General features: G+C 38.4%; 2 protein-coding genes and 1 long non-coding RNA gene across 3 annotated transcripts; 2 read left to right on the top strand and 1 right to left on the bottom strand.

Annotated features, from left to right (window-relative positions):
* The first annotated feature begins 11712 nt into the window (after positions 1–11712).
* LOC127516081 (uncharacterized) lies at positions 11713–16200 on the top strand. Its single transcript, XM_051900382.1, has 3 exons — positions 11713–12166; positions 12313–12340; positions 13960–16200. The coding sequence occupies exons 1-3, from the start codon at positions 12085–12087 to the stop codon at positions 15575–15577; spliced, it is 1728 nt and encodes a 575-aa protein (XP_051756342.1). The 5' UTR covers positions 11713–12084; the 3' UTR covers positions 15578–16200.
* A 2180-nt stretch (positions 16201–18380) lies between these two features.
* Positions 18381–22485, top strand: LOC127516085 (uncharacterized). Its single transcript, XR_007930928.1, has 4 exons — positions 18381–19227; positions 19429–19575; positions 22169–22219; positions 22353–22485. It is a non-coding gene; the product is annotated as an uncharacterized LOC127516085 (long non-coding RNA).
* Positions 22486–23009: 524 nt separating this feature from the next.
* Positions 23010–24824, bottom strand: LOC127515641 (uncharacterized). The gene is made up of 2 exons (XM_051899522.1): positions 24820–24824; positions 23010–24301 (listed from the first exon to the last, which is right to left on the bottom strand). Exons 1-2 carry the CDS (start codon positions 24822–24824, stop codon positions 23446–23448), a joined length of 861 nt encoding a protein of 286 aa, XP_051755482.1. The 3' UTR covers positions 23010–23445.
* Positions 24825–25141: the final 317 nt, after the last annotated feature.

Raw genomic sequence — 25141 nt, forward strand, 5'->3', positions numbered from 1 at the left:
CCTGGATACGGCCTGGATCCGGCTGACTATGGTAAACCTCGGGATAAACAGAGAGACTAATATTAGCGTAGATGCCATTCTTCTTCTGATGTAACGAGTACATCTAGTGTTATAGGAAGTGTTTCTGGTTCCGGCTGACCTAATTTATGCAGCCTAACAATCCTTTAACAGATTTGAAAATATAGATTGATAATGTGTTTTGTGTATGCCAGGTGAAAGAGATGCATTTTTAATCTAGATTTAAACTGACAGAGTGTGTCTGCTTCCCGAACAGTGCTAGGAAGATTGTTCCAGAGTTTAGGTGCCAAATAGGAGAAGGATCTCCCGCCTGCGGTTGATTTTGATATTCTAGGTATTATCAGCTGGCTTGAATTCTGAGATTGCAATAGACATGAAGGACTATAATGCATTAAGAGCTCGCTAAGGTACTGGGGAGCTAAACCATTTAGTGCTTTGTAAGTAATTAGCAAGATTTTAAAATCTATACGATGTTTAACAGGAAGCCAATGCAGTGTTGACAGAACTGGGCTAATATGGTCATACTTCCTAGTTCTAGTAAGAACTCTAGCTGCTGCATTTTGTACAAGCTGTAGTTTATTTATCAAGTGAGCGGAACAACCACCCAGTAGAGCATTACAGTAATCTAGCCTTGAGGTCATGAACGCATGAACTAACTGTTCTGCATTTTTCATTGAGAGCATATGTCGTAGTTTAGATATATTTTTAAGATGAAAGAATGCGGTTTTACAGAAACATGGCCTTCAAATGAAAGATTGGTATCAAAGAGCACACCCAGGTTCCTAATTGACGACGAAGACTTAACAGAGCATCCATCAAGTGTTAGATAGTATTCTAGTTTTTGGTCCAAAAATTAGAATCTCTGTTTTTTTCTGAATTTAGTAGTAGGAAATTACTGGTCATTGTCGAGAAGATGGGTCCGAAAAATTAGATGAACTTTATTGATAAATTTCTGCTAAAAGAACTTAGGGTTGATATGGTTGATTTGATCACTCAAGGTTTGCAAAAAGAGCAAGACAAAATCTCGAAGAAGCAAGCCAAAAAGGAGAAGAAGAACCACTAGGATGGAAGGAATGAAGATGGATTCCAAGGCCAAAGAGATGATTAAATTACTGAGGCAGCAACAGAAAATTAATTTGAAATTGATTATGCTTATAAAACAATCATATGCTTTGAATACTTTTATGGGTGAAATGGAACAGATTACAAACAAGGTTGAAGCTTTGACAATGGAAGCTTCAGTGCCGGTTGTATCTGAAAATTGTGTTTAAGGGTTAAAAGGTTAAAATGATGTCTAAATAGAAGTGATATCTTTCCTGCCGAATTAAATGGAAACTAACCGAGATGTATGTTTTTATTAAGACTAGAAGTGTTAAAGGGAACAAACACAAAATGTATGTTTTATTATATCTAGAAGTGTTAATGGAAACTAACCGAGATGTATGTTTTTATTAAGACTAGAAGTGTTAAAGGGAACTAACATGAAATGTATGTTTTTATTATAACTAGAAGTGTGAAATGGAAACTAATGTGAAAGTCTCAAGTTCAAGCGATTAAAATGTTTTGCAGCCTACAAAAGGTGTTGCATAGCAGGTTGCAGCTGAACTTTGTATCTTATACTTTGCATGAAACAGGAAACAGTGAAGTATTAGGGGCTGTACTCCTGTTTACAAATAAAGAAATGTTTATGTTGGGAAAAGGATGTGATCTTTGGAGACTATATATTGGAAACATTGTAACAGAAGGTTGCCACACCTCGGGTGAAGACTTTCTCGACTTTGTTCTGTTTTTTTATTTTGTACCTTGTTATTAAACTGAAACCATTGTATTTGGTGATTTGTAAACCTCTCTATAACAAGTCTCAGAGTAAATTACTTTTACATAAACTATTATCAATACCTGCAATTAAATTACTTCCATCGAGCTTCAAGAGCATCAGATCCTGACTGAGCTGGTGCGGACTCCACCTTGAAATCTCTAATTGTCATGCAACGCTCTCAATCCAACTAATCAGAAGGTAAGGTCAAATCTTTTGATGTAGAAAAGGATTGTAGAGATGTGTGTTTGAAAAGTTAGTAATTGAGGGGGATAATAAATACAACATCATCCAATTTTTTATATCAGCTATGCATTCCGTTAATTTTTTGTGAATTGGTAAGTTTCGTCAGGGCGCGAAGAAATATAGAGCTGAGTATCATCAGCGTAACAGTGAAAACTAATGCCATGCTTCCTAATGATATCTCCCAAGGGTAGCATGTACAGAGTGAAAAGCAACGGTCTTGGTACTGAGCCTTGCAGTACTCCATATTGAACTTGTGATCGATATGACATCTCTTTGTTTACTACTACAAACTGATAACGGTCGGATAAGTAAGATTTGAACCATGACAATGCAATTCCACTAATGCCAACATAATTTTGGAGTCTATTTAAAAGAATGTTGTGATCGATAGTGTCAAATGCAAAGATCCAGTAAGACTAATGGAGAGATACAACCACAATCTGATGATAAGAGCAAATCATTGGTAACTCTAATGAGAGCAGTCTCAGTACTATGGTAAGGTCTAAATCCTGACTGGAAATCCTCACAGATACCATTTCTTTCTAAAAAGGAACATAGTTGTGATGATACTGCCTTTTCTAGTATTTTTGACAGAAAAGTGAGATTTGAGATCGGCCTGTGATTGACTAATTCTCTAGGATCAAGTTGTGTTTTTATAATAAGAGGTTTAATAATAGCCAGCTTAAAAGTTTTCGGTAAGTATCCTAGTGATAAAGATGAATTAACGATATTAAGAAGAGGATCTATGACCTCTGGAAGCATCTCTTTCAAAAGCTTAGTCAGAATAGGGTCTAACATACATGTTGATTTTGATGATTTAACAAGTTTAGACAATTCTTCCTCTCCTAAAGCAGTGAATGAATTTAATTTTTCCTCAGGGACACTACAATGCACTATCTGACATAATACTGTAGTAGACAGTTGCATGGTTATAATTTTCTCTCTAATGTCAATCTTGCAAGTAAAGAAGTTCATAAAGTCATTACTGCTGTGCTGTTTGAAAACATCATAAGTTGAAGCTTTATTTCTTGTTAATTTAGCCACTGTATCAAATAAATACCTAGGATTGTGTTTATTTTCTTCTAAAATATTTGAAAAATAGGCAGATCTAGCAGTTTTTAATGCCTTTCTGTACTCAATCATTCTCTCTCTCCAAGAAATGTGAAAAAACTTGTAGTTTTCTTTTCTTCCAGCTGCGCTCCATTTTTCTGGCTACTCCCTTTAGGGCCCGAGTGTGCTCGTTGTACCACGGCGTTGGATTAATTTCCTTAATCTTTTTTAAGCGCAAAGGAGCAACTGAGTCTAATGTGCTGGAAAAGACAGGAGGCGATAGTTTCTGTTGCAACATCGAGGTCTTCTAAGCTTTCTGGTATGCTAAGGCGATGAAACTGATCAGGAAGATTATTTATAAAGCGATCTTTAGTGGTAGAAGTGATGGTTCTACCATATTTATGGCAGGGAGGCAGTTTAGCAGCCTTGACTAAATGTAGTATACCCGAGACTAGATAATGATCTGAGATGTCATCACTCTGCTGCAGAATTTCAACGGCATCAGTGTTGATTCCATGTGACAATATTAGATCTAAAGTATGATTACAACAATGAGTGGGTCCTGACACGTGTTGTCTAACACCAATAGAGTTTAGAATGTCTGTAAATGCCAATCCTAATGCGCCTTTTTCATTATCTACATGGATATTAAAATCACCAACAACAAGGACTTTATCTGGAGCTAGTACTAACTCCGATAGAAAATCAGCAAATTCTTTGATGAAGTCTGTATGGTGTCCTGGTGGCCTGTATACAGTAGCCAGCACAAATGTCAACTTACATAACGTTACATAAAGTAGCATCACTTCGAAGGAATTATATTTGAAAGACTTTTGTGTAATATTGTAAATATTGCTATAAATTACAGCAACACCTCCCCCTTTTGCCTTTCTGATGAGGATTGTGTCGATAATCGTAACCTTGAGGGCTAGACTCATTTAAAGTAATGTAATCGACCGGTTTTAGCCAGGTTTCTGTCAAACACAGCAAATCTAGATTATTGTCTGTGATAATATCATTTACAATAAGTGCTTTTGAAGAAAGGGATCTAATATTTAACAACCCAAGCTTTATCATTTGTTTATCAGTATTATCTCTATTTTTTATTTGTTGAACATCAATTAAATTTTTACTCTTAAATGGGTTTGGAAGTTTTTTGTTTTTACTAATTCGGGGTACAGACACAGTCTCTGTGTGATAATATCTAGGTGGAAGAGTTTCTATGTGTTGGGAATTATCTGACTTCTGTGACGTGAGGCAGCTAGCAGGCGGTCGGTTTAGCCGGTCTGTCTGCTTCCTGACCTGGGCCCTAGTTTGTCATGTTTCAGCTCTAAGACTATGTGCCATATTGCTAGAGAGAAGAGCAGCACCATCCCAGGAGGGATGAATAGCATCTCTTTTCAACAGGTCAGGTTGTTGTGTATTTTGTTAACTCTGTTTATTTAACTACATTTCCCATAATGCATGTTGTTACATGTGTTTCCGGAAATGTTCCGGTGTTATCTAGAGGAAGTACACGTTGCTGACCGCCCACTCACTGCAATTTCTGGCCCACACCATGGCATTCCATCTCTTGCTGCTAGTAGGATGCAAAGGTGGGCTTTGTTGTTATCTGCTCACCCCTATGACATCAAGTACCGGAAGTCGGAATTGCATGAGAATGCGGACGGTCTGTCCAGATTGCCTCTCACGGACAGGGTAAAGGAGGCACAGGTGGCTGAAATTTTTTACTTCAGCCAGGTGGAAAGGGCCCCAGTAACAGCTGCGCAAGTATGCAAGGGCACACGAAATGACCCTGTCCTGTCAAAAGTCATGGATATGGTCATGACAGGCAAAGGGGAGAGCGATGACCTGGAGCTAAACCATACTTCTCTCGACGTCATGAACTTTCAGTGCAGTCAGGCTGCTTATTGTGGGGAAGGAGAGTGATTATTCCCCCAGCTTTGCGTAAGCCAGTGCTTAAACAGCTGCATGTAGGACACCGTGGAATGGTCCGCATGAAGGAGATTGCCAGGAGCTACTTCTGGTGGCCAGGAGTGGATGGCCAAATTGAGGAAAAAGCAAGGACGTGTACCTCATGCCAGCGCATACGTAATGTACCACAACTTGCACCGCTGCACCCGTGGGAGTATCCTGAAAAACCATGGCATCGCATTCATGTTGATTTTGCAGGCCCAATCGAGGACAAAATGCTGTTGGTGGTCATGGATGCGCACAGTAAGTGGCCTGAGGTGGCCATTATGAAATCTACCTCAGCTGAGAAGACAATTGAGAAACTGGGAGAAATTTTCAGTAGATTTGGATTACCAGTGCAGCTTGTCTCAGATAATGGTCCCCGATTTACATCCCACAAGATGGCCACATTTCTACTAGCAAATGGTGTACAACATATCACGTTATCACCCTACCATCCTGCAACAAATGGGTTAGCAGAAAGGTTTGTCCAAACCATGAAACATGCCTTGAAAGCTTCTCTCGGGCAGGGCACATTTCATCAATGCCTTTATAGCTTCTTGCTGTGCTATCGCAGTACTCCGCATGCGACTACCAAAGTGTCGCCAGCGTATTTGTTGTTCAACAGAGAGCTCAGAACAAGCTTTGAGCTGCTTAAACCAGCAACACTCAAAGAAGCTGTCTTGCGGCAACAAAAGAGTCAGGTACAGCGAAGGAACCTGTGAGCCAAGGACAGAACCTTTTCAACAGGCTCACTAGTGCTGGCCCGGAACTATGGCAGTGGTCCGAAATGGGTTCCGGCTACTGTGGAGGCCCAGACGGGCCCAGTGTCGTTTAAGGTCAAGACTGCTGGCAATCTTTCCTGGAGGAGACACACTGATCAGTTGCTGGGTGGAGCCAGCACAGTCACAGATCTTCCTGAATTTACTGATGTCACCGAGCAAATAGGTGACAGTTCACCAACTTTAGTAGTTCCACCACTGAGCCTATCATGACCTTAAATTGTCCATTTGTTAAGGAACCATCGTCACCGGTTGTTCCGACAGAAAATGGAAACTCAATAGGTCGCCGTAATCCAGTAAGGGAGCGGCGTCCACCTCAGCGGTTATTGGATTACACTTAGTTAGGGGCTACCCTTATTGCTTCGAGGCAGAATAATCCCCTAAGGGTAAGTTAGGGTCTGAGGTAGTCTACCCTCATTCCCAGGGAAATAGTTGTGTTATTTTATATAAGAATTCAACATGAAAGGCTCAATGTTCTGAGTTGAAAGAAAAAAAGAGATATCTATGTTTATAGATATGTTGAAAAGAGAAACTGAATTTTATAAATTCATGACCTCAGTTGGCACAGTTTAATTTGTAATCTATGTGTTATACCTCAACGAGTAAGAGCGGAGGAATGTTGTGTATTTTGTTAACTCTGTTTATTTAACTACATTTCCCATAATGCACGTTGTTACATGTGTTTCCGGAAATGTTCCGGTGTTACCTGTCTGACACATGTGAGTAAACGGAACGTTTACTCAAGTTTTGGGTCTGCCCCAAAAACGTTTCCAATTGTCTATGAAACCTATATTATTCTGCGGACACCACTTGAGGCTCTCCGTGATATTGTGAGAGATCAGGATGTCATCAATATATATGATCACGAAACGATGGAGGAACTCCCGGAACACCTCGTTCATAAATCCTTGGAAGATGGACGGTGAGTTGGACAGGCCATACGGCATGACCTGATATTCGTAGTGGCCAGTAGGGTTGATGAAAGCCGTCTTCCACTCATCGCCCTCTCGGATACGAACGAGGTTGTAAGCACTCCGCAGGTCCAGTTTAGTGAAGATACGAGCCCCACGGAGTTCCTCAAGAGCAGCCGGGACCAGGGGAAGTGGATAAGGGAGTTTCACAGTTTGTTCATTAAGGGCTCGGTAATCGATGCAGGGCCGCAAGCCCCCGTCCTTCTTACCCACAAAGAAGAAGCTCGAGGCCACTGGTGAGGTGGATGGGTGAATAAACTGTTGTTGGAGAGCCTCCTGGATGTAATCCTCCATCGCCTTGCGCTCCGGGATGGACAGGGAGGGGTGGCTCCAGCAGGTCAATGGCACAGTCCCATGGCCGATGCAGTGGTAACTTGGTGGCTGCCTGTTTACTAAATACATCCTGGAACGCCTCGTAGTCAGATGGGATCTGGGGAGTGGTCTGTGGCTCGGAGCTCTCCACCAGTGTGGAGCCAACATGTAACTTCGGTTCACTAACTGGGACTTCAGGAACGTTGGAGAGACAGTTTTGAAAACAGGCTGGACTCCATTTCAATATCTCGCTGGTATCCCATCTGACTTCTGGAGAGTGTTGCGTGAGCCACGGGCATCCCAGGATGATATTGATGGTGGGTCCCTCCAGTACCAGAAAGGATATTTGTTCACTGTGAAGACATCCAATTTGTAAAGTGATTGGCGGTGATTTGAACCTAACCCGCCCACGTCCTAGCGGTTTTCCCTGGATGGTTTCTACTTTCAATTCATCATGGCGTTGAAGGGGTAATCCAAGTCATTTCCATAGGGCAGGTGAGATGAAGTTGCCCAAGGAGCTTGAGTCGAGGAGGGCACGTACTGAAACGATATAAAGTGTGGTGAGCAATTTCACTTCTATGAGAGTTAAGTTAGAGATGGTAGGCTCAAATTGAATGGTACTCACCGCAGGACGTGGGGGACGTGAAGGACACACACGGATGAAGTGTCCAGGAACTCCACAATATAAGCATAGTCATGTAGCGAGACGTCGAGCCTATTCCTGAGGAGTGAGACGATTGGAATCCACTTGCATACTGGAGGACAGGCAGCGGGTGAGGACAGAGAATGAGCGGTTGAATCGGATTGACAGGCGGTGAGGTGTTGTGAAATCCTCACTGCTTTCTGCATAAAGCTCTCCAAACCAACTGTACTCTCGTAAATTGCCATTTGGACTCTGATCGGTGGATTCAAACCTTGACGATAAGCTGTAAGAAGGGCGGTCTCATTCCAACTGCATGAGGCCGCTAGAGTGCGAAATTGTAGTGTGTAATCACTGACTGAAGAACTGCCTTGCCGAAGACGGATGAGCTGATCCGACACAGAGAGCGATCCTGTGGAGAGGCCAAAAACTTCTTGGAAGTGAGAAGAGAAATCATCGAAAGAGTTAATCAGATCAGAATGTGAATCCCAGATGGCCTGTGCCCAGAGCAATGCGTGTCCAGTAAGCCACTTTAGATCCTTCGTTGTTGAATTTATGAGAATGCATCTCGATGTACTGTGATACTTGCAGAAGAAAACCGCTACATTCAACTGCCTCACCCGAGTAGTTAGATGGAAGGGCCATGGGACTGGCAGAGGCAGATTGGTGATGTGGATCCGGAGAGAGAGCGGCTCGAAGGGCGCTGACCAGCCCTTCGATCGGGTTCTCAGCCGCAGGAGCTTGGCGCTCCATCTCCGGAGTTGATTGGTATGGTCTCGTCTTCTGTCAGCAGATAGACAGGGAACACAGAGGTAAGTGGTGTAAATAACAGCAAGTTTATTGTATGCAGAAGAATCAATAACAGAGCAGTGAAAGCAGTCCAGGTAAGTGGATTTGGTTAAGGAAAGTCTTGGTGCAGCTTATCTGTGACTGATGCCGTCTTTGTCTTTTCCAGGTGATCCAGGTATCAACGAGCATGGAGGCAACGAAGAGCAAGTGCTGAGGAGAACCAGGACGGTTGGGGAACAACAGTTGAGTAGTACAGGTAAGACGATCCGGGAACACAACAAGGTAAGGTTGAGACCAGACAGTGAGTGAACGGGTGGAGTGCAGTATATATGGAGCTGATAGCTGATTGCTGACAGGTGAATGGAATCAGTAGTTGGGTGATTGGGATCTGGTGAATGTGGTGAGTGATGACGGTGGTGACTGGGTTGGTGACTGAGTTGACTCCCTGACAATGGTGAGGAGCTGTCCCATGAAAAACAAAATAAAAATTAAATTATTAAGTGCTGATTAAACGTGGCTGTAATGGCCTGAGTTGTTTTGTTCTGTTTAGTTCATGTTTAGCGTTTGTTTTTCATTGGTCTCATGTCTCCCTTTGTTCAGTTTCCCGCCTTTAGTTTGTTGTCATAGTTACTGATTTGATTAGTGTTTGAGTTCAGGTGTGTCTAGTTAGTCTTGTTTAGTCCTGTTCTCCTTGTATTTAAGCCCTGTGTTTCTGTCAGTTCAGTTGTCTGTTATCTGTTGCGTATACGTTGTTGTTCTGTTCCTTGTTCTGGTAAACTTGCGTTCTGTTCATTAAAACCTGTAAACTGCTGCATTTAGATCCTGTGCAGTACGTCCTCTGCCGTAGTGGCCAAGCTAAGCCCCCGGGTGAAGGCCACGGAGGCAGCACCGCCGTGGCCCCCTGAACAGACTGCGCCGCCGTGGCCCCCTGAACAACCGGCGCCACCATGGCTCCCTAAACTGCTGGCGCGGCCTTGGCTCCCTGAACAGCCGGCGCCGCCTTGGGCCCCGTTTAATCCTGTTCTCCTTGTATTTAAGCCCTGAGTTTCTGTCAGTTCAGTTGTCTGTTATCCGTTGCGTATACTTTGTTGTTCTGTTCCTTGTTCTGGTAAACCTGCATTCTTTTCATTAAAACCTGTAAACTGCTGCATTTAGATCCTGTCTCATCCTTTGCTGCAACAGCGTGTAACAGTGGCAGAGTGTTAATTTATTTTTTAAAAAATAATGTAAAGTTTAGGCTTGGGTAAAGTGATGGAATGGGATGGATCATGTAACAGGAAGATCTGCAAATGATATGTAACACATTTACAAGCGATGAATAGTTTACACTTTAGATTAGGGGATGCAGAAAGTGTTATAAATGACTTGTATACATATACAAATAATTTGTAACCAGTAAGAAAGGTCTACAAGTGATATGTAACACATTTACAAGTACTGAATAGTTTACACTTTAGATTAGGGGATGCAGAAAGCTTTGTAAATGATTTATTCATGCGTTTACACATCATCTATAACAGGTGTTGAACACTTTGTAGTGTGTACTGCAGTGTAAGTGCTGACTGGTGAGGGTATAGACAGCTGTCCTCTCTGACACACATGGAGTCTTTAACTCTGTGCACCTGATGTGAGCTTCAGTGGAAGGTAAAACCGGTTCAGAGGTTGACTTTATCACTAGATCCCACACACTCCACACAGAAAACAAGTCTGTGCTGATGAGTGAAATGAAGCATTCTAAGGCATTTATAAATGTTTATCCACTTCCAAACAAATAAATGACTCTTCTTAAAAATAGTGCTTTAGCATACCTGCCTGTGTGTGCTTTTGAACACAGACCATCTTGCAGCTTCATCAATTGATCATTTACTAATGGTTTGTTCATCATTTCTTCATGATTAACAATTGTTTATTGAGATGATACTAAACAATTTTGTCATAAATACTTATCAGTGATAAATAATGCATCAACTAATAACTTATAAACCATCTAATAATGATGTTTGATTTATTTCATGATTTAAACATTTTAAGATAACTTACAACACATTTGTAAATTGTTAGCATACCACTTATTAATCATTTATGAATGTATATTGTCATGTTTTGTAAATGATTTGTTCATCACTAACTAATAATGTATAAATTGACTTAACTGAACTAATAAAACATTCATAAACTGTTAGTATATTACTTATTAATCAATAATGGATATATAGTCATGTTTTGTAAATGATTCGTTCATCATTAACTAATAATTTATAAGTGACTTATAACTGAACGTTATTATAAAGTGAAGGATCTAAATGCAAAAACTTAAACACCAATGCTACTCCTGCAAAACACATGGACTAATGAAAGCAAAATTAAACAACTGAAATTCACCCAATCACAGAAAGAACCTTGTTTACACTGGGAACATCCTGATCATAAGATCATCACATACATTCCACCATGAAAAGATCCTGTAGCTTAAACAATAGATCATGCTGGTAGAAATGCTGGTAGCAAAACTTGTGGGTTCAGTTCCTATTAATGTATGAACTGATGAAAAGTGCACCTTCAATGCAATGTAAGTCACCTTGGATAAAACATCCACAAATGTAATTAAATAATTTCTCATTCCTTATATCCTAATGTGAGAACACTATAATCAATTTTAATTAGACTTCAGGTTTAGAAATAAGAATTAGTATACATACATGTATACACATTTTATACAACATAAATCAATATATAGAATATACAGAACCCATCACCTCATCACCTACATTTTGAAAGTCATTGCAGTCTTTTCTGCTGTTGTCAGCACTGGATAAAAGGAATGAGAAATTATATATATTATATATAATATATTCACAGTTTTATCCAAGGTGACGTATATTGCATTGAATTTGCACGTTTCATCAGTTCATGCATTATATATATATATATATATATATATATATATATATATATATATATATATATATATATATATATATATAATATATGAATGCATGAACTGATGAAAAGTTTTTTTTATATATATATATATATATATATATATATATTTATATATATATATAATTTTAAAGAGGTAGGTGATGAGAATACTGTATTGCAGAAGAGAATGGCAGTAAAAGAATGTAAATTTATTGGTTCATGTTACCTGATTACATGCAAACATGAATATTCCAATAACTGTTATATAAATGCCATTTTGGGGAATAAAGGCTAAACAAAAATATTTACCATGTTTAATTCAGTTTGTTGATTATTTAAATATTTAGATAAGACACATTTTGGTGGGAGGGGCTTAGTTCACCAATAAACAGCATAATTTCTGTTTAGAGCTGATTGATGTTCAGCCAGAAACTCTTCACAGATTCCTGGTATGTAGCATATACTCATATTCATACTTATGTTTAATCAAATATTTGTACATGTTTTATTTATTATCAATATTAATGTATAAATAGGTACATTTGATGAATACATCATTAAGAAGCAGTCAAATATTTCCTAAAGATGCATCACCATCGTGCTGACAACAGCAATCCTGGCAGCCGATCCTCCGATCGCAGTTTTGAACAACTTTCTTCAAACATCCGTGAGTCAGTAAAATATGAATTATAAATTTCTTAACCACATTCATTTTGTTTACTTAAAGCAGAAAAAAATCAATGTAATAGCTGAAATCTTTGTAAGACTGAAAAATTATATTGCATTTTTTATTACAATCTTTGAAAAATACAGGTGATGGGAATCAACCAGAGGATAAACAGTAAGTTTTTCTTGTTTGTTTTGACTGTATTAGTATGATATTGGTATTATATTATACTAATATAACTATGATATTAGTTAGGTTCATCAATAATTTGGTTAATATGTACAGAAAATAGCTTTTGTTTTAGTTAGTTATTTAAATTGTACCACAGCATAACAAGTATTGTTTACATGTGTGGCTGCAATGCTGTAACACAATATGCTTAGTTTGTGAAGTTAAAAAAAAAAAAAAAAAAAAAAGCAAATGGAGTCTACTTCGGAAAAACATCAGATTTTTATATAATAATAATAATAATAATAATAATAATATTTAAAGGAAACTGTTATTGGTTATGTAGGGGATAATCCATGGCTAGCTATGCTTTGAACAATTTTAATGCTCTGTGAGGAGAACCGTCACAAGTTTGACTGCTGGTGTCATGAAAAATGACTTAAGCACTCTGTACAATGCAATGATAATAAAAGCTTTTTCTATAAAGACAAGGAGTGAAAAAAATTATTTGTTTACTATAATTATAAATATATAAACAAAAGAACAAAAGCTAAAATTAACAAAACCACCAAATGGTGTTGCCCCAAACTTCTCGAGTATCCTCTGGAAATGGTGCTGATGACAAAAGTAGAATTTTCAAACAAAGGTTCTAATCTGCCAGTCAATCTATCCACCTTATTCTCAACACTGTAAAAATCAGCAGTTGTTCTAACTTTTTAGTTAACTTTACTTAATGTCTTAATTGTAAAAATCTAGTAATCTGTACTATTCACATAATATGCCTTGGTTACTCAGAAAACCCAAGTTAAAATTAATCGATTAGTTTTATGGCATTTTGTCAAGAAAAAAAAAAAAAGAAAAAAAGGTTTTTGAGGCGGGGAAATTAGATCTATCCCCTATTCTAAAGTGTAAATAGAAGCTTGTTTATGAGCTAAAAGACGGGTGCAGGAAGCTGACCTTTTCAGTGGCTGTGCATCTCTAAGGAGCATCTCAATACTACCCCTCCCTCCTCCGAAAAGCAGAAGCGTGTGGATGAAGGTCCGTTGAGTTCCTTCAGTGTATTTAATAAATTTGTTGTTTCAGTTTTACTCCAGTTTGATTTTGCCGCCGCCATTGTGCATGTGATGACGCAGACGCAAGTAATTGGTTTAACGTGTTTACATGGCAGAATTTTTATTTTGCTCAGTTTATAGAAAGGTTTATCCCACCTCCCTTAAACTGATTACAATTTCATTCCGTTTGGGCATTTTTATTCCGATTGAGGCATTTATATGGAGCATTTTCATTCGGATTGGACTTTTAAACCGATTACAGTGCTCCATGTAAACGCACCTATTGTTGGATTTTACAGTGTAGTTTTCTGTTCACTGAATTTTGTTGTTCTTCTAGTGATTTACTTATAGGCACTAATGAATCTGAAGTCTCACGCATTCTCAGAAAATAGCTTCTGCATTGCAAAATAAGATGGATAGAGCATATAAACTGTTGCTAAATTGCAGTCCTTTCGGTATCCTTTCACTTAAATATCCTCACTCATAAAATATCATGCCCTATTAGACAGTTAGATTCATAAATAGCTGATTTAAATTATCGTGTTGATTCTGAATCCATTCTCCCTTATGCAGATCATGGCATGCAGCCACTGTCATTAATCCAGGTCCTCCAGCAATTTACTGTCTGAACACAGAAAGAAAATATATTGATGGGACTGAGAAAAAGGTCAGACGATGGACATATGGACGAAGAGACAGAAACAAGCAAAACAAAGTCATACTGATGGTGGGAGAAACCGGTGCTGGAAAAACAACCATGATCAACACCATGATCAACTACTTACTGGGAGTGAAGTTTGAGGATGAAGAGTTTTATCAAATCACAGAAGAAGAAAAACAAGATCAAACGAAATCCCAGACACGTGAGATCACAGTTTATGAGGTGTTTGTTGAAGAAAACCCAACATCTCTGACCATCATTGACACTCCAGGATATAAAGTCACTGAAGGATACGAGAAAGACAGAGAGATTTCTGGATGTCTGACCAGATTATTTTCAGATAAGGATGGGATTCATTATATCGATGCAGTGTGTTTTGTGATGAAGGTGTCTCAGAATCGTCTATCTGACAATGAGTTTTACATATTTCACTCAGTTCTGTCTCTGTTTGGTAAAGATATAGAGAACAACATAGTGTTTCTATTCACATACTCAGATGGAGGACCTCCAACAGATGCTCTCAATGCCATTAAGAAAGCAGAAATACCCTGCAGAAGAGATGAGGACAAAGAACCTGTTCACTTCTTATTCAACAACCAGCAGAAAGAGAAAAGAAACAAAATGTATAAACGTGCTTTGAAAACAGCGTGGGAAAATGGAGAAGAAAGCATGAATGAGTTCTTCACACTCCTGGAAGAAAAGAATAGAAAAAGTGTTCAGATGACATTAGATGTTCTGAAAGAGCGAGTACAACTTGAGGCATGTGTCTCTAATCTGAAGGACCGAATCAATGAGAAGGAGTTTAAAATAAAAGAACTGACTCAGATTCAAGAAGCTGTCAGACAAAACAGAGACAAGATTGAGAAATGGGAGAACTTTAAGTTTACAGTCATTAGAAGTTTTAAAGAAAAAGTCCTCATTGAAAATGCACAACCAAAGGACAGAAAGGCAACCTGCTGCTCCGTCTGTCAGGAAAACTGTCATGAATGGGACTGTAGCCGTGCAATAGGTCCCAAATGGTGTAAGGTCATAAAAAACGATCACTGCACTGTGTGTAAAGGGAAATGTCATTACAGCAAACACATCAGAGAGAACAAAAAATATGTGACGATGACAAAGGAAGTTATTATGACATATGATGAGCTCTTACAGGAGTGTAAAGACACTGGTGAAAAGGCTGAAACAAGCTTTGACAAACAAATATTTGATAATACTGAGAAAGAGCATGAAAGTATCATGAAAGAGTCTGAGAATAAAACAAAAATAGAAGAAAAACTGATCAGTGATCTCAAGAAGATTCAAAATGAAAAGTCCAACCTGGTCCATGAAGCATATATCAGCATTGTTACTCTGTCTAAGATTGCATTAAAAGCAGACAGCGCTTTCACTCTTCAACATTTGGATTTCTTGATTCCCAGACTGAAGGAGGAGGGAAAAGATGAATGGATGAAGAACCTGGAGGATCTGAGGAAAACTGGAAAAGAGCTGAAAAACAAGGGGGTTTTAGATTTTGTGATGGGTAAAATGTAACCAATTAACCAGTTGTATAACCAAGGCTTGAGTATAGGGTTTGAGTTTGGGCCCTACCTATGCTACAAATTACATCAACTGATCAGTCTGGAGTAGCACAAAATACAGAAAAAAATTAAAATATGCTTTCTAGTTCAATTTATATGCAACATGCCATATTTTTAAATTTATTGTCATATCTGTGTACTCTTATGTCAGATTCTTAACCCTCACATTCTCCTCATTCCCCCATAACCCTTCTTTTAATACTATTTGATGTCGAGATGGCGCACAGGAACCTGGTTTCCCAGCTTTTAGATGAAGAAATACGCTGAATTTTCAAGTATGTTACTATTAGTGCATTTATTAAGTTATATGCCCTTATTAACACTAGTACTAAAAGTAAAACATAATCTCGGGAAATATATATCTGATTGACAATTATTTATTTACAGAACTAAAATAAAGAATATGGAAAATCAAATAACCCAAAATAAAAGAAACCCTTGTTTTGTAATTGTATATGAAATATAAAGATTATTCACCCAAATGAAATCACTGTCTGTTTTTTTTTTGTTTTGTTTTTTTGTATGTTTTTTCCAGTAACACAAATCAAATAAACCTTTAACTTGCAGTAAATACAACACCTGCTTTGACTGGTTTACTATTCAGCTATTATTCTTTTTAACTTTTAAAATAAATAGCTGAAGATATCCCTGACTGAATTCACCAAAAATCAGGAAACTAATCAGTTAATTTGAATTTTGGGAGCTTACATACATCCAATAACAGAATAAAAGACTCACTTCCCAGATAGCACACATACGTCTAGCCGACATCGGCCCCAGAGCGGGACGTTGGCCTCCTATCTATAACATCTAATAAGGATCGGCCAGGCATAGGCGCATATCTTCAGTCAGTGCTCTATAGGCTATGTGCACAAGCGTAGTGACAAACTTCCGTTGGCGCCAGAAGTCAACATATCTGTTTCCGGTTTACTTGCGCGGCGCTCAAAATGTCTGTTTTTACTCAATGTCTCCAGGATTTGCCTAAAATAAGCATCAGCGATGTTCATTGCATCGTTGATGCCTGGTCCCCTGCTCCAACAAGCAAGCGGGACAAAGGTTTTAAACTCTATATATCTAGTTATTTATAACCCAGTTACTTATAACCCGGTGTTCCTGATGTTCATGGGGATTCAGCTAAGATCAATCATGTTTTATGTAACTCCAATCTAATAAAAACAGCAGGTAAGTTTACCTAGTTGGTCCCCTCCAGGTAAAATGCGTTTTTAATCCAAGTTTTCCTCAACTCCTCAATTCGTTTAAGATGCAATCTTGTGTTAAAAGGTAGTAGGCTATCATGTTTCAAATAAACAATTAAGGATTTTGATCTAATGCATTTGGCATATTCTACAACATAATCTAATTTGGTCTGTTTATATATTGTTTTTCGGTGTGTATTTTGATCTTAACACCTTTAACCTTATTATTTATTATTCTCAGGTTAGGTAAAGTAAGTCGAGTCTGGCCTAACTTATAAGCATTTAAAATTACTTACAATTTGGTCAGAAGACTCCTCTGTGGTACGTTCTTGTTCAAAGTCTTAAAACACTATAAATCAAGCCAAGGTAGGCAGCTTTTGTAATCAATTACATTTCTTTTAATTGGTTACTTTTCTTTTTATAATAAACAAAAATGTAAAGGCAAATAAAACTTCATCATTAAGGTATAAAATGCAATAATCACTCTTTTGAGTCAAAGGTGTAGTCAGCTCTGGGCTTTCCATCTTCAGCTTGGGGTTTCTTGTCCTCAGCTCTGGGCTTCTAGGCGTCGGGGGTACTGACGTATCAGTATCCGAAGAGGCAATCAACTCATCAGTCTTTTATACTCCTGCTGTTTATTGCAGACGTTGGGTTATCTTCTTGATTGACGTACGTTGTAACTTTCCCAAAGTTTCCAGATCCTTCTCAAGGCCTCGCAGGTGCAAGCTGTCTGGCTTTTGTGTCCTTGAACTCCAGTAAACTCATCCAAGATGGCTGATGTCCTTATAAGGTTCTAGGAGTAGAAACACAGTTCTCTGTGTCCTTGAGCACACACACACATAGGACCACACACACACATATCCAACAATAACGGTACATCTCTGGCCATACAGTATAATACATTTCTTAGAAACAAACAAAAATATTATTATTATTATTATTATTATTATTATTATTATTAATATTGTAAGCAATGCCTAATATTCAGTACATTGGCCAAATGTGTAGCAACAGACTTCCAAAATCTAAACAAGGAGGCAGGGTAATTGCATTTTCTTGATTTAATACAACAATATAATATTAGATATAGAAAATATTTTTAAAAACAAGATGTCTTAAACAAATGATTAAACAGTGACCAAGCTATGTTAAATATGCATTTAATGACATTTTACTTACTTGTACTGAAAGATTCAAGTCCTGTGGAGCTTGTGCAATACAGCTGCACGTGTATTGCTGGTGCAGCATTATGCAACCATTGTGTTGCTTTGCTGTTCCAGTCAGCACATTAATCTCAGCTGAATGTGCCAGCTGTCCCTCCTGTGCTAAGCTGTACTGAAGGGGAACAGCAGTGGCACAAGCCCAGAACTTTGGTAAGTTTTCTAACTACATCTAACTATATCCTGAATAACTTGATAGAGTGTCAGGACCAGGACTTGAACTCAGGTCTCTGGTATGAAATTCTAATTATCCACCACTGAGCCACAGGAAAGAGATGAACCCAATAGTCAGACGCTCTCTTAGGTTGCTTCCAAAGAGTTTATTAAAATATAGAAACAGGGTACAATAATCCCTTACTTCAATGCAGTCACAAAAACAGAAGAATATCCAGTCCAAAAGGAAGCAAAAAATCCAAAAGGAGAATCAATGATCTTCAAACAAAAACTCTGGAAAAAACTTTCAAAAACAAACACAGAAAAATACTCCAAAAGGCACAGGAGAAAACATCTTTAGAACAAGAGCAAACTTACAACTGGCTTAGGAAACCACAATAACCAAGCGAAGATACAGGGAAAGAGTACAGCTTAAATACACAGAACAGAAGGAGACACATATGAAAACAATAAAACTGATTACTAAAGGTGAAAGTTTTAGACATGAGAGTTTAATGGCCACCTCTAGTGGCCAAAATAAAGCATTACAAAGCAAAAACTCTGAGGGTTTAAAACCATCTCTTCCGTGTCCTGCAGTTGAGCTGTTGCGACTTTGGGCCAGTCGCACTCCTCCTGTCTCCTCTCCAGCCACCAGACCTCCATTACACATTGTGCATTATTTTCTATTCTGTTATATATTTTCTTTTCTTTACAGTGATGTAGCTCGGTAGGGTTGACCTGCCCTTTTCTTTTGAAATTAAGTTCGCTCTGTTTTTGTTGGTGTAGTAAGGGTAATTTGTTGTATTTTGATTTTGATATTTTGAGGGAAGTTATTTTGGATATTTTTGTTTATTACCCATGGGTGGGGGAGGCATTTTTTCTTTCTTTTTTTTATTTATTGCGATTTAACCTAGACGGATCGTAATAAAATGGGGGCTCGTCCGTTTTTTCCCCCTCTTTGTTCGTTAGGCCATTTGTTGCTCGTTCGTCTGAATTTCTATCGTTTTCGGAAAGAAACGTAGGATATCTTACTGGTGAGTACAGTATTTGCTAAATGCATATATTGTTATTTCTGATTGGCAGTTTTTATCTTTGTAATTTGGTGAATATTAGTTATACGATGGAGTTCAGTATTGAAGCTTTCAGAATTTCACCTACTTTACAAGCATTACAGAAGTGTCGTAAATCTGACTTGCTTTTGGTAGCAGGTTTTTTATGACATATCTGTTCCAAAGGCTCGGACAAAGCAGGAAATTAGAGAAACATTGTGTGAAAAGTTGGTGAATATCGGAGTTTTGGAGGGTGATGAATCCAGTCCAGATTTTCCACATTCCGAAGCAGGTGTGCAGGACGCGGAAGTTCCTTTTGGAGATTCTGTTGAGGTAAACGCTGTTCCTAATTCACTTGTAGGCTCAAATACTGAGGATTTTAGATTGCCGCTCCTGTCATGTGTGCCAGCTCGTTGGAAAGCCGAATCAGATTATTCCTCCTGCTCCTTTGTGTCCTATTCCCATTGTGGGAGAACCATTTGAGCATCTTATATTAGATTGTGTTGGTCCCTTGGCGAAAACAAAAACTGGGCATCAATATTTACTCACAATGATGTGTACAGCTACTCGATTCCCAGAGGCTGTACCATTACGCTCTTTGAGTACTAAGGCCGTTCTCCGATCTTTGATTAAATTCTTTTCTACTTTTGGGTTGCCGTAAATAGTACAGACCGACCAAGGATCCAACTTTATGTCCAGAGTGTTTAAACAAGTGTTGACTCAGCTGAATATAAAACATCACGTGGCTAGTGCCTATTATCCAGAGTCGCAAGGTGCTCTGGAAAGATTTCACCAGACTTTAAAGTCTATGTTACGTACTTATTGTGTTGACTCTACAAAAGATTGGGACGAAGGCTTACCGTTATTGTTGTTTGCTATACGTGAAACCACACAAGAATCTTTGGGTTTCAGTCCAGCAGACTTGGATTTTAGACATACTGTCCAAGGTCCGCTTAAGCTTTTGAAAGAAAAGTGGATGTTCAAGGAATCCCCTTCAATCAATGTGTTGGATTATGTGAGCTCATTTTGGGAGCGTTTGCATAAAGCTTGTGATCTGGCTCGTATCTCATTATCGTCTACCCAGGCAAAAATGAAAGCCCATTTTGATCAAAAATCTGTTTCTCGCTGTTTTCAGAAAGGCGACAAAGTTTTAGTCCTGCTACCAATTTCGGGATTTGCTCTGCAAGCACGTTTCTATGGTCCTTATGTTGTCGAGTCTAAACTCAGTGAGACTGACTATGTGATCTGCACACCTGACAGAAGAAGGAAGACTCGTGCATGTCATATTATTTTGTTGAAATCGTATGTGACGCGAGACGAGGTCAAAGAGTTTAATAGCCCTGTTGTCTCGGTTGCTTCTGTGCATTCAACATATTGTCCAGATGAGGATGGTTTGACTCTACAATATATTCCTGTGACTCGTATGCGATTGCAGAATTCGCAAATTCTGGCAGATTTAGAATCATTTCTGTCATATCTGTCTGATCTGTTTTAAAATGATGTGAGTGAATTAATACAGTCCCACTCTGCTCTTTTCTCAGATGTACCTTCTCGTACTACTGCTGCATATTGCGACATTGATGTAGGAGATCATTCTCCGATTAAACGATACGCATACTGCTTAAATCCAACTAAACGTGAATTAATGCAATCTGAGATAAAGTATCTTCTTGATATTTTTGTTTATTACCCGTTTTGTTTGTTATTTTGGGCCTTGGGCCTTCCTGAAGTTTATGCACCCACTGGTTTATGTTATCCTGGAAATTCTCAAATGTTTATTTACTTAATTTCTTTCATCTTAATAAAACGTTAATCGTTTTCTTGAACCCTGAATCCAGTGGTTTATTTATTTATTTGTTTATTTATTTTTTTTTGTTTTGTTTTTTGGTCTGACAACTGGGCGAGGGAGGCATTTTTTCTTTCTTTTATTTATTTATTGCGATTTAAATAAGTAACTGGGTTAACTTTCCTGGAAATCTTAAAAGGCCCGATCTGGGAAAGTTTACGGGGCTCCACCCGCAAGGGAATGTTCTTGGTGGAAAGCCAGACTCTTTGGCCAGGGCGCAGAGTGGGGGCAGATCTGCGTCTGCGATTAGCCTGGTGCTGGTACTGCTGAGAGACCTTAAAGGAGATTGAGTCTGGCCCTTTTCCATGTCTGGTGGCAGCGCATGACAAACTGTTGAGCGGAGGGAACTACAGCTTCCACTTCTTGCTCAGGATTCATGCTGAGCCACTGTGGCAAGAAGTTCTTGAGGATTAGGCATCTCTGGGTTCATTATGTGGCTTGATTATTCTGTCAGGACCGGGACTTGAACTCGGGTCTCTGGTGTAAAAGTCTAATTATCCACCACTGAGCCACAGGCAAGAGGTAAACCCAATAGTCAGACGCTCTCTTAGGTTGCTTCCAAAGAGTTTATTAAAAAATAGAAACAGGGTACAATAATCCCTTACTTCAATGCAGTCACAAAAACAGAAGAATATCCAGTCCAAAATTAAGCAAAAAATCCAAAAGGAGAATCAATGATCTCCAAACAAAAACTCTGGAAAAAACTTCCAAAAACAAACCACAATAACCAAGCAAAGATACAGGGAAAGAGCACAGCTTAAATACACAGAAGGAGACACATGTGAAAACAATAGAACTGATTACTAAAGGTGAAAGTTTTAGACATGAGAGTTCAATGGCGACCTCTAGTGGCTAAAATAATGCATTACAAAGCAAAAACTCTGACATAGGGTATAAAGCCAAGCCCTGTGGAAAAGATGGCTGTGCTGTCTGCTAAACCAAAGTGTAAAGCAACAACAGATGGTGTAAGGTAAAAGCTGAAGATTGTGTATATATATAATTAAATGTTGCACATTTGAATTAAAATACCTGTTTTGATATGCCACTTTCCACTCATGAATGTTTTAATGTTCTACACAGGAGTACACTCTACCCAGGCCTGAGTGGAGATTTGCCTGATCTGTCCTTCAGGTGAGTAGAGATATAACTATCAAATTTTAAATTACAGTACAATCAACCAAAAATCTGTATACCAATATTTAATGATTTTCTTTTTCCTCCCCTTTTAATTAAATGTACTATGCCCCATCGATTATTGTAACAGCTTTCCATCAAGCCGCTGGCACTGGTAGTAGGATTGAGCAAGTTTGAGAACGAGCACAAACAGAGTCCATGCAGACTGATGTAGATGCAATTAAAACTGTCTTTCTTTATTTATGCTCCAATAAACATTGTCTCAAAACGACTTGTTGCAAGTTTTCCTTGTTCACATACATGTATAAACAAAGTCCACCTTGAGGACACATCATATGATCATAGTCCATAAAGCTTTAGCTGTTAATTTAACTGGTCTTTTCTCTCTTTTATACTCGTTTTCAACACTAGGCAAACTTTGCTTTGACTCAGTAATCCCATCAGAATTCGTAAACTCTTCATTTTCTATTTTGCAAACAATTGTGAACAAACATACAATTCTAACACATAAAAAAACATCACTTAGTCTTTTGCAACCACTGAAGTTACGCTTGAACCCATTGTGTGCCAATCTAGTCTCACAGCAGTTCGTGACATAATCACGAAACTTAATCTATTGATTTGTGTTCGTGGACACGAATTTCTTTTTTTTTTGTGTGTGTTACTCAGCACGACTTTCGATCTAATTTCAATAGAAAGTAAAAATGTGCAGTTTTCTGGGATGGGTAGGTTTAGGGGTAAAGGTAGTGTAGGGTGATAGAAAGTACAGTTTGTACAGCATAAAAAAACTTTTTTTTTTTTTTTTTCCAACCAAAACCACGCCTATGGAATGTCCCCACAATTCACAAAAACAAACCTTTGACTAATTATTTTTCACTAAGATAAGAAGATCTTCTAGCTTGGTCAAGAAAATGCAGATGTTATGAATGTCATATTTTTGTATGTATTTTAGTTATTTTATTCAATAAGAATTTTGATGTTGACATCAAGACAGACAAATCTGAGGGAAACAACAAAGGAATTTAAAAGAAATTTAAAAAAAAGGATTAACACAAGAGTAAACAGCAGTGTTCATGAATGCAACATTTTCTGTTAAAACTACTATCAAGTACCCCAAAATATTAGTTATTATTACAGTTCATAAACAGATTGGATAGAAGTGGCTTGCTTAAAAAAAACACTAAAACAGCTTGATACAATGATTCAATGAAGTTTCTTATTATTTAAATGCGCTCTATCAGGACATTGGAAGTCAACTCCAAACTTCTTCTGTTCTTTCCTTCCAGTGACTGAAGAAATTTCTTTGTCTCTTCCATGCTGTTTTCCCAAGCATCTCTTTGATTACGAAGGTAACGTTTCTCACTGTGGTGGGCTTCAGCCTGCCGATTGTTGAATAAGAAATGAACAGGTTGGTTACTGCAGTCTCGTCTGCAGGGGATTCTGGCTTTATTAATGGCGCCGATGACGTTTTTGGGTGGCAGACCATCAGAGTGTGTGATTAAAAATACAATGTTGTTCACGATGTCTTTTCCAAACAAAGACAGAATTGAACTGATGATATAATGCTGTCTGTCTGAGAGACGATTCTTAGATGCTTGAATCACAAAACACACTGCATCAATCTCACGAACTCCATCATTGCTCTGAAACAGAGTGGATAAATTCTCAGCAACTTCCAGATCTTTTTCCAGTCCTCTAGTGTCTCCGTAACCTGGAGTATCAATGATGGTGAGATGGTGAGGACTCTCAGGAAAGAGCTCATACATGGTGATTTCAGATGTTTGTGATTCTGATTGGTCTCCTGCTTCTTCTTCTTCTGTGATTTCATACCATAGTTCATCCTCAAACTTCACTCCCAGTAAGTAGTTGACCATGGTGTTGATGAGAGTCGTCTTGCCAGCACCGGTCTCTCCCACCAACAGAACAATTTTGTTTTGTTTACTGGAGTCTTTGTTCCCATATGTCCATTTTCTGACTTTTCCATGATCATCAAGTACTTTTCTCACTGTGTTTAGACGAAATCGTTTTGGAGGGCCACAATGAATCAAAGTTGATCTGCGTGGTGAAACACTCAGCTGTCTGAAAAATATGGAGGTAAATGTTTCTTTAAATATTTATGTAGCAAGAATTTTTGACTAGTAGTAGCAATAAATTGTGTTACATACATTTTCAACACTAACATATTAATGTAACATCAATAGTTTAGGAATATTTTGTAACAAAAAAAAATATTTAGGAATGTTTTTTGATATTTAATCCAAATTCAGATGATATTTGAAAAATATATTTGTATACCTCGAGGTCAGTGGTCTTTTCATGGCATGCTGTCATGTTACCATTTATAAATGGTTTGATGCCAGAGTTTTTATATCAGTTAAGCTCTAAACCTACTTCAGTTTTGATGTCAACGCTAATGTTTGCAAAAACTGCATGTAACTTAGTATACTTTCGGCTTTAGGTTCAGAGATAAGCGATACACTAGCTTAAAAGAGTACAAAGACACTTTTCTGGACACTGGACAAATCATTTCAGTTACTTGCATAACCTCGGTTCCCTGAGATAGACAGAAACAAGACATTTCATTGGGTTTAACTGACGCCATCGGGAAATTACTTTCTCAGAAAATAAAAAAGCCTGATTGAATCATGTCTGTGCAGCTGCACAGACTAATGGTATCTCAGCGCACCCAAAGGCCAATTTGCCTTTGCATTCCGACACTGAGTACCATTTCATCAGATTGTTTCAACTGAGGAAGCAGGCAAACAACTGCTAACAGTTGAGTTTAGCTGATGCGGTGGGGGAACGCAGTCTAATAATACTGTGTTATTAGCACAGGACTGACCCAGCCTAAAGGCCCTGCAAGCCTAGCCCAAGGAAAGGTCTCCAATCCTGGGGCCTTTGCTCCAACAGGACATTGCA

The sequence above is a fragment of the Ctenopharyngodon idella genome, chromosome 7 (assembly GCF_019924925.1).
Source record: "Ctenopharyngodon idella isolate HZGC_01 chromosome 7, HZGC01, whole genome shotgun sequence".
Classification (NCBI taxonomy): Eukaryota; Metazoa; Chordata; class Actinopteri; order Cypriniformes; family Xenocyprididae; genus Ctenopharyngodon; species Ctenopharyngodon idella.